Raw genomic sequence first — 10870 nt, 5'->3', positions numbered from 1 at the left:
TGTATCCAGCGCATAGTCAAAGTTGCCAGGTTTGTACGGTAGCATCCTCCTATCCGCCATGACAAAACCAGACAAAACACTACCAACCTGGCAACCGCGCAATTACAAAGAACTAATAAAGTTTTTAAAGGTTATTAACAATACACAGCAAACAATCATTTCCAACCATTTTAAATGCGTCTTATCACATTAATTAAAAACACTGATTAAAAAACTTAATGAATATTATTACACAAATTGAAAAAATACTTGTGGCTTGTTGGTACTTGTGTAATGTTAAATTGTTGCATGATGCCATTTGATTAGAGGCAGAATTATGGGCGTAATCTTGAGTGAAAATCTTAACTTTCCATTGTCAAGAAAATATTCATACCAATTTATTGATTGACTACCCCCCAGGCAGTATTTGAGCTGTTGGTTCCCAATGCAAATCAACTTGTGCATATCAAACTTGCTTGAGATAATTATTCCATCACAGTGAGCAGAGAATGTACCATTGTACACTCTCTTGCTTTTCTTAGGGTATTCATTTATTTAGAATTCTGTTATAACACGACAAATATGACATCAAGACTGATGAGACTATTACGCAAACTTCAATTCATTTTTATTTATGGGATGGTGGTTCAAATTTCAGAACAAATGGTTGACATTTCGCCGACTAGTCATCTAACACATTCTGTCTGTGAAAGTATTTTCACAGTGATGAGATTAGCATTGTGTTGTCAGTTATTATAATTGGGAAACTGTTCATTTTTGAGTGTTAGGCTACAAGCTGATTTTTTAGAACTATTATGTCTAAGTAGAAGGTGTAGGCTACAGCAAAACTTGAACACACTTATATAAAAGAGATGGAAGTTTGACGTAGTTTAACAGATTATTCTTTTGTGAAAGAGGCCTTTTGCCTCATGTTTTCAAAACCCTCACAAATGAGTAAAAGCCAAATGTCTCTTAATGCTCTCAGTTAAAATACTAGTGGTAACATCAACATCAGTAAAGACCACGATTGTCCAGTGCTCAGTATCCCTCTACCTAGTCATTGTTTACTATGGTGAGGAGGGATTTGGAGCAAATACCCTTTACTCCTGAGAACATCAGTTGCTTTTTTAGGACCTGGATGATTCAGCGAGAGGCATCCTGTTCTCCTGTTGGAAAAAGAAACACGACCTTGCTTTGTTTGTGCCTGATGTCTCAATCCTGCACCAGTGTTCCCTGGGAAGTGTACAGCGTTGCTGTGTTTGTGTGCTATGGAGACTGGACACCTCCTCTCATAACACATGTGGGCTCAGTGGGGTCGTGAAAGCAATCTACAAGCCAGTGTGTACATGTAAGTAGATATAAAAGTTTAGAATATAAAATTTATAGTCTATAATGGCAGACTATTAGAGCTTAAAGGGTTTTTATATTTCAAACTTGTGAGAAATGTTGTATACAAATGTGGTATTTTTCTTCCGTCATTTTTAAAATTGACAATACAATTTGAATAATAAGTTTGATAAGACAGAATGTTTTTTAAAAAATGTATTACTTTAATTCTCACTTATATCTATTTGATTGATAAGGCCAAATGAACAATACCATATTTCCAGATTCATTAATCTCTAGAAGCTGTAAAAGAGTGATGCAGTTTGTAGCAGCCCACTGGAAAGTCTGCAGTCTTACTGCCAGCCACAAAGGGGCGCCATCACATCAGTATACGGAAAAAATCGGCTGTTCACATTAACAGCAGGCAGACTGAAATATGGGGTTGCAGTAGGCTAAATCATCAACATTCATTTACACATAAAGATTATCAGTGAGTTATTATTTATGTTATTCCTGCTATCACTCTCTCCATACACATACTGCACTTACGTCACACATACCAAATCTTCACTCAGAAAAGTATGATTAACACAGGAAAAAAACAACAACAAAAAAAACAGGAGAGCATCATTCATATGTGGACTGTTTATTATTGATTATTGAGACAGTGAGAGACAAAGAAAGAAACAATATACAAATACCGGTCATACTGTCAGAGATGTATGTGCGTGTATGACACACTTTGTATTATCTCTCTGGCATACAGTACACCCTCACACATGACTCATCCACAATATTTCCATCAACATATCGTGTGCCCTCTTGGAGGCAGTAAAGAAATAGTAGTTCTATTCCAAGTACTTGAGTGGGATTAATGTAATGAGGATTTCTGCACTGGTGGCTCTCACATTCATTGACCTATGGCTGTGTGGTGGGGGAGTCAGATGGGATGGGGTGTGCAATGGCTCCAGGATAGATGAATAAATAATAAATAAATAAATACCCCACAAAATAACTTAAAGCAGTGATACTCAACTTACGGCCCACCAGATGGTCCATCAACTGTTTTCTTATTCACAATAAAAATAAATGGATTCACACAAGGAATGTTATTTTTTTTCTTTGTACTTTGAATGCTAATAAGGTGCCAGAGTGCATTAAAAAAGCATCCAAATAGAGCTTGTTAATAAAAAAAGTGCCAGGACCCGGGGGTGCTCCCCTGGCAAAGATCTGGGCTGAGCTCCGAATGTCCTCAAATCCTTGAAACGTCCCTGCGTACACCCGACCTGCTGAGACTGGATTCGCCTCTTGGCAAAGATAAGTCAGGACAACAAACGTTGAAAAATTGGAAACAGGCAGTTCATTGATTATACTGATTAATGTGATTCATTCCCATCATTTTGCAAACGTGGCCCCCTTGGCAGAACAAGTTGAGTATCCCCGACTTAAAGAAACATAACATGTTGTGCAATACATCAATTAAAGTGGCAGTGTCCTATAGAACCTGTAACCCCAATATCTCAAGCCCTCTCCACAAGATAACCTTCTGAAGTGAAAGTGGAGACAAGCTAAGTTTTTATATTGGTCCCCAAGTATTTCTTTTTTAAATATAATTCATAATGTTTTATTAATGGTATGATTTGGTCCTAGATCATAAAACATTTTATTCATATTCTTAGCTGCTCATCCTAAACATTTAAAAGATGGCATGTTATGTTCAGCGTCGAGACGTTGACAAAAGGCAGGTAACAACTTTTCGCTTTCAGATGGACAGATGATTTAAGCCAGTGTCATTACCATTACCTGACAAGACACTTCAACAATCTGCAAATTTTTATTTCATATTTGTTGAAGTGTTTTGCTGAATACATATCACATTCAACAACAATGTTTGTTAACAATCACTGTGACAGTCAATCAGGTAAAAGTGACCCTTTATAACATCATGACCATGGGAAATCACAACTTGGTATGCTGTGGTATATTACACATGTTCTGTATTTCAGCCAGCAGCTTGGACTAGATAGACAGGAGGTCATTAGATGGGAAAGCCATAATGGTCAGTTATTTTAAGGCCCTTTAATGGGGACTAATGCTCAAAACCCAGACCTCAGAAAGGTCAGCGATGGCCCATTTTCTAAAAACCAACATGTCAATGTCCTTTCAAACATACCAGTTAACATCAAGGAAATCTCAGGCTGTTCTATTAATAGCAAGACGTGTACTTCAATGTGGAACTTTGCTGCAAACCTCATCGCTGAGCTGGTGCCACTGAGGCTGTTGGAGTGCCTGGTGGAGCATCTGGGAATGGGTGTCAAACCTGATTGTTTCTCAGGCACATTGAGTCAGTATTCAGTCAGTATTCTCTGACGGCCATCTTTTAGTCTGTCCCCACCTGGTTACATGTGTACATGTGGTGGCATAATGGGTATGATCATGCACAATTGTAACCATCAGAGGTAATGGCTGCACCTAACAAGTCTTTGAAACGCTTTTTTGAAGTCTTCATTAAAGATGGTGTAGATAAGGGGGTTGATTAGCGAGTTGATGTAGCCCAGCCATGTCAGAAAATCAGCCATCTCCATTGAGGTACTGCAAGCATCGCAGGTGTTGACGATCACCTCCTTGACAAAAAATGGCAACCAACAGATGACAAAGGCCCCTATTATCAATCCCAGCGTTGATGCAGCTTTGCGCTCCCGGGAGCCTGAGATCCGTGGTCCTTGGTAAAACTGGCTCCGTCGTGACTCACTACGTGACTCATGCCGGCGCGTCTTGCTCCGGAAGGCCTTCACTGATGCACGCACCCGTTCACGTGGGGGCTCCTCATTTGAGGGTTCTGAGACAGACTTTTCTGGTGGGCTTATGGGCACCGGACTTCTCGGTCCCCCATCGTCGTCGCCTTCTCCAGCAGGGTAGGACGGGATCATGCTCCCATTGGTCATGCATGAGTGACGGCTTGCCCGGCTGGCCTCCCTGCGCATATACAGGGTCTGAGCAGCCCGGTAGATTTTGTAGTAGAGGATGAGGATGAGCATCAGGGGGATGTAGAATGCTCCAAGGGTGGAGTACAAGGTGAAGGCAATGTGATGGTGCATCATGATGCACTGGTCTACCTGCTCTGCATCCCCGCTGTAGTGCCGCCAGATTAGAGGAGGAAGTGAAATGAGTATAGACAAGAGCCACACCACTGCCACCATCGCCCCAGCCCTCGCCCCTGTGCGTTTGCGAGAGTACTCCACTGCATCAGTAATGGCCCTGTAACGGTCGATGGCGATTGCAGCGAGGTGCAGGATGGAGCAGGTGCAACAGGTGATATCCACACTTAACCAGATGGTACACACCACCTGACCCATGCCCCAGTATTCTTTCTGGATGTACATTATACTGAAGGGCATGACCAGCACAGCCACCAGCAGGTCAGTCACTGCTAAGGAGCAGATGAGGTAGTTGGCTGGGTGGTGCAACTTGCGCGTGACTCCGATAGCTGTGATCACCAGGCAGTTGAAGAATGTCGTCAGGATAGCCAGTACAGACAGGGTCAGCGTAAGCAGGATCTTACTGGGAGGGGGTTTAGTGGTCTCCAGTGTGTCATTACCACTGCTGTTTGTGGCAAACACCCCTTCAGTGAAATTGGGAAAATCCATTCTGCAAGCAGAATGGAAAGGGAGTTGTGCATTAGACATAAAAGGAGCTTAGGGAGACTGTATTTTCAAAAAATCCTTTTCAGAAGACATCATTTCTTTTTTCTGACAGCTGTGTATATTGTTGTTATTCAATCTGGTCATAATCTGGTATGGAATTTAGTCAATCAGTCAGCATTTTAGCACTATAAAATAATTGCATGTATTGTACTGTTCCACTCTCTCTAATTCTTCCAAACACTGACAGCTGATGATTTTGCTTTTTTTGCACTTCATACATAAAACATGCCAAAGTGGATGAAAAGAATTCTTTCATTCCAAATGTGCTTCTACAGATAATGGACTCTAAAGACTGTCTCCAAGGTCCTGAAACATTAAATTGCTGGCAATGCTTTAAAAATCTTTATTCTACCTTTGCACACAAAAGTTTGCTGAACCTTAAAGGTAAAAATCTAGCAATCCTGTCCTACCTGTCTAGGCTCTAACGTGTTGCATCCAGATGGTTCAGTGTGCAGCAGGCAGTCTGCTCGGATCTGTCCTGCCTGCTAGCTGTGCCATCACATCCCCTCAGTCACTCAGCAACACCTGGGAGAGAGAGAGAGGAAACAAAAGGAAGAAATTGTGAGAAAGATATAGAGAGAGAAAGAAATCAGGAGGGGAGTTTTAAGAGAGAGAAAATGCATACTTAGAGGCATCAAAGTAGAGATACAGCCAAGGATGAGTACACCTACACAACAGTAGGAATCACTGCAGATGTAGTGAATGGTCTCTCAGAGGTTAATGTTTGCACGCCTGGTCGAATTCAAATTCTCTGAATTCTTTTTGGGTCTTGATCTGTGGCTCTTATTGGTCAATTTAGCATTCACCAGTGGGATTTCTGCTCCTTAAGTTAGGGCCAGTCTAGCATATCCCACTGGCTTGCTTATTAATTTGATTACCATGAGTTCTTTCTATCGTAACGTCACAGTCTAAATGCTGGTTTTTGAGGCTTTTCAAACTCAGTACAATTCAAATTTGGTAGACAACCTTTTTTTGTTGTAATTATTTCCATGAATAAACTTACATTTAAAGTAATATTTTGGCTGCTTCAATCTTCAATCCAAAAATATCGCTCTTCGTATATCGGGAGCATAATATATTGGTTAACCCTTACTTCACCAACAGCCACTACGATTAAATCAAAATGCTCAGGTATGACTGTCATTGCAGTCTCCTTCACTCTCCGCATTGCACAGTATCCTGAAGACATGAGTGGGAACTGTTGCTATAGAAACAACAAGAAGTACAGTAGTTTTACTTAATGTGGCGATGGAGCAGAGGCAGCCAAACTCTGACTGATCAGGTCTCTACTGAGACTGCTGGATTCCCAGAGTGGGGCCAGGGTTAGGTAGGTGGGTGAGCCAGGTGGCGAGGCTACATGACAACTGAATCAGATAAGAGATTTCAGCTCACTTAACCCCAACAGATGGCAAAGTGGCAGCTAATATAATTTACCATGGAACCCTTCTTGACAAGTCGGGTTCTATATGGAGTCAAAAATGCATTTTTATAGTTGGACCATCGCTAACACCCACTGGTACAATGTCATAACCTTTTATAAAAAGCCCCAGGTTGCATCAGATGCGAAATCCTGTGGAAATCATGGTCTTATCATCACTACAATATTGAGCACCTAATACAGTATAAATGTGTAGTAGCAGTGCAGAGGCACATGATGACTATTGTTTCACTACTCCATTCAAGGTGTGGGCACTGGCCACCCCGTAACCAGACTGAGTCACATAGGTGCTCTTTGCCTGGTGTGATGGTTGCATTGTATAAAAAAATGACTATTTATAAAGCACACTGACACAAAGAGCCCTTTAGATTATTGAAAAACACTGTGTTTATAAGTTTTATTTCTTCAACTGCAAATTATGTTTACTTAGTGTTTTTCTTGCACACAATTTGCAGGAGGCAAAGCTTTTGTTTGCGTTCCCAGCTCACTGTTAACAGTGCCAGAGTTAGTGTTAAAAACAGCATCTCTGGCCTGTTAGCAAAGGTTTTCAAATTGATTTTCAGGGTCGGTGCAGGAAAATTACTTCCTAAAGTGAAGTTTACCCAACACTTCAATAAAGCTCTTTGCTGAGAAGAGTCAGGCACAGTTCATTATGCGACACTGGCTGCAAAATAAATTCCAAATACAAATGGTTTCACAGCTATTCCAGAACAAATTGCTTCGCCGTGGACCAATGATGAGTGTTTGCTTCCTACCTGTTTGCTTCATACCTGTGATTTGAGTCTTTCGAGACAATAAAATTGTCTTCCTCTGCGTTATGATGCAATTATACACTCTTTCCCATTTACCCGTGAATTAATTTGGAAGGAAAACCTGACAGTACTTGAAATGCAGATTACTTTGCTCAGATAGATAGATGATAATTAGAGCTGCACTTCTGTTGCGCTCTATGTCACAGCACTGATGTATTCTCAGTTGTGCATCTGATTTTTTTTTTAGTGCTTGTGTGCATAAACGTATATTTGGATATGCATCATAAGCATAGTGGGGCATGTTTTTAGGAGTTGTGTCTGAGCATGCATGTATATGTTTATGCGGTGATTGTCAGTATGCGCTAACAGTGTGAGTCTGTCATTACGCGCGACAAAGAAATCATCTGCTTTTGTCCCGAAATGTTCTAAAACACAGGCTTTCTGTTCAAGGCCATCTGAAGATAAGCTCCAGTGAGCCGGAGTGAATCTGCTCTCTGCTTTATTCAGAACAAAACCCAGTGCCCTTGCATGAATTCAGCAAACAGTGAAAACAGCTTCATTCGCTGACTGATGGCCACATTGTTTTAAAATTATACAGTACATTTCAAGTTTGTTTTTATAATGTTGCCACAGCACATTATTCTCTTCATTAATGATCTACTCATTATGGATAGGGTGATGAGAGATAAGAACCAGCACATCCTGATACTGTTCGGTAACTTTTAATAGGCTCTGCCAGATTTATTCAGCACTCAAATAACTGTCAACATTTTCAAAATCCATAAACTGGAGTTGGTTATTATGTGACTGTAATATCAAGCTACGGAAACACCATACGATGATGCTTCTGCAGTCTACAAGTAACAGATTCAGGTTGAGCAGATAACGAGGAGGCTGACAAAGCAGAAACATGTTAAGAATATTTCCTCCACATTCAGAGATGAAGATGCGGAGATTAGCCTCATCCATCCTCGACCAGTGTCTCTCACTCACAGCTCAAACACATCCCCAAGCACTCTTAGATCGGCACATGTACACACACACATATAAACACCGACTTCCCTCTAATTTCAAAAGGTTTGCAGCCACTGAAAAGAGCGTCAACCCTCCGACATTCAATCTCTTTCTCTCTCCTCTTACAAGAAGAGGGAAGCTGCATCCGTCACGTGGAGTACAATCTCTGAAACACAAACAGTTTGGCCGAGGCTGGACAGCGAGCTGCCAAGTGTTGTTGTGAAGGAGGAGAGTTGTGAAAAAGCTGACTGACAGCTCTGGAAAGATGCAAAATAGATGACTAACTGCAGTAGCATAAGACGGCACGGCAACTCTCATTTATTTGCCCGTCTATCTGTCGCTTCATCTATTTTCATCTGCTGTATTTATTTAATTTGTCGGTGCTGAAGGTAAATGACAAAGTTGGCAAGGAGTAATACCGCAAGGGGCTCCCCGTTAGGAGATGAAACACTGTTTTTGTTTTCTCTGGAAATTGAAGTTGGAAGAAATGTCACACGTCAGTGAATGTAGAAAGGACTTCCACAGAAAAGCCCCCTAATACGATCATGATAAAGTAAAATAATAAACTGTGTTTTTATTGAATGGTGTGGGATGATATGAAAAAGTAAAGGGCTCAGTATGGTGCTCGCTACCTGTATTAAATTCCCTTAATATTCCAATATTCTTTTTTCCTGTCAGCTGTTATTAATTTTTAATCACATTTTGACAGATGAGACCACAAGCAAGATAATGTAGCTCCACATCAAGGATTAATACAAAAAAGTGCCTAGTATTTGGAATTATGAGTGACTAAAAGACAATATATATATTCATGATGTGTGTCTAATTATTAGTGACTCATACTCACTGACCTGCATTTCTCAAAAGGGCTGATATTCCCATTACCCTGAGTGGGCTAAACTGCTGTCATGTCCACTTTGCAACAGTCACTCTTCTCACACGTTGACCCGTGTCCTCGTTTCAAGCCTGACTGGATCACTTCATGCGTGTCACAGTTGGGGTTTTACTGCACCAGCGGATGCACACCGTGTCATCGTCAAACATCTCTACCTGCTTCATTCAGATAGAAGTATTAGCTGGTGAGATGCACCCCCCTGACTCCAGTACTGAACTGTTTCAAGTGCTCAACAGCTCCAAATGGGGCAGAGGTCGTGCATCTTTTGTTTGTTTTTCCACTCTATGAGCTTAACTACATGTTGGGCACAGTTAAACTGGATTATTTTGATTTGTCGGTGTTGTGTTTGAGTTGTGTTGACCCGCTTTAATTGCTGTAGATGCTATTTACACTGCACACATCTGGATGTTTTCATATTTACCTGGTTTGTAAACAGCATCTCTTTTAGTGATAGTGTTGAATGATACAGCTTTAGGACACATCAATGCATTAAATCAAATGGCAATTTTTACTTGATGGTTTGCATTTGTTGGTGTGCAAATATGTGGTATTTAAACTGGTTCTTAAAATCATCACCATCGTCAGTATATGTGCGCTGTAGGCTTCTAGTTACATACTGGATAGTGATTGGCCAAACTAGTTGTGATGTTATGAAACCAAACTTGTGGTCACAGCGCAACACACAACTGAAACTGCTACACTGACCACGGAAGCCGCGCTTGCCTGCGATGCTCAATGTTATTTTTACACGACTGTTCTATTTTTCCTTCTAAACCTACATAGAAATGTGTTAACAAAAAACAAGAAGAATGTGACCGTGCCCCATGTACTTTGGCCATTAGACTCATATTAGCAGAGGCATCATGAAGGATTTTGGGCCTCATGAAAAGTTATCACATTGGGCCCCACCACCTCAGGCCAAGCGAATCCTGCGCAAATGCTGTAACCACACCTCCAGAACAAAATCGACCCATTCGCAGCCTTTAATACTCTGCCTTTGCAATAATGGTCTTGTTACTCCACTACATTTAGTTTACACAGTTATACTTACTTGTGATTTTTTATGTGTGGAGGCAGGGCAGCAGAGGATGAAGCTGCATCTGTGCTTTAGCTTTGTATCAGGCAGAGACAGCTGATTTAGTATGAATAGCTTGCTGAAAGTTAGGGTGTAATGTCAATGACGGCTTAAAGAGAAGCATAATGTAAAAATGTAAACTATCAGAATCTGAGGCCCCCCAAACATTTGGTCAGCACCTCCAAGTCTGAGGCTATGGTTCTCTGCTGGAAACCTGTGGATCGCCCCCCCTGGGTTGGGAGAGAGTTACTGCCCCAAGCAAGCAAGTATCTCAGGGTCTTGTTCACGAGTGAGTAGAATGGAGTGTGAGATTGATAGGCAGTTTAGTTTGGGATTACATATGTCGTCTAGCCTGGGAACTTCTCAGGGAAAACATTGCTGGGGAGAGGGACGAATGGAATGCTTTCCGGCCTGATGTCCCTGCGACCCTGCTGAAAATGGATGGATGGAATCAGAATCTTGCATAAATATATTGGCCTCTAGTTTCCCAGCGCGGCGCAGGGTGGCGAACTCTGCGCAGAGCTAGTTTCAAGCAGCGCAACCCGAGGCACGCTCAGTTTGGTAGTTTGGCAGACTGAGGTGCGCTGAGATGGGTGTGGCGGCGCAGCAGGGGGAGGTGTCGACAGATCCAGCTTGGCGCAGTGACAGTTTCGTGCCAAAAGGCTTCGCCGAAGGTGCGCTAAAAGC

General features: G+C 41.6%; 1 protein-coding gene across 1 annotated transcript; it reads right to left on the bottom strand.

Moving 5' to 3' along the window:
• Positions 1 to 2002: 2002 nt before the first annotated feature.
• htr1fa (5-hydroxytryptamine (serotonin) receptor 1Fa) lies at positions 2003 to 4952 on the bottom strand. The gene has a single exon (XM_050048925.1). It carries the CDS (start codon positions 4950 to 4952, stop codon positions 3759 to 3761), a length of 1194 nt encoding a protein of 397 aa, XP_049904882.1. The 3' UTR covers positions 2003 to 3758.
• Between the last annotated feature and the right edge of the window lie 5918 nt (positions 4953 to 10870).

This window comes from Epinephelus moara, chromosome 7 (assembly GCF_006386435.1).
Source record: "Epinephelus moara isolate mb chromosome 7, YSFRI_EMoa_1.0, whole genome shotgun sequence".
NCBI classification, from domain to species: Eukaryota; Metazoa; Chordata; class Actinopteri; order Perciformes; family Serranidae; genus Epinephelus; species Epinephelus moara.
This window is presented reverse-complemented; position numbering and strand designations above follow the sequence as displayed.

Bases quoted from the DNA above. Each gene is read 5' to 3' on its own strand.
- htr1fa (XM_050048925.1), bottom strand. From the start codon at position 4,952: ATGGATTTTCCCAATTTCACTGAAGGGGTGTTTGCCACAAACAGCAGT.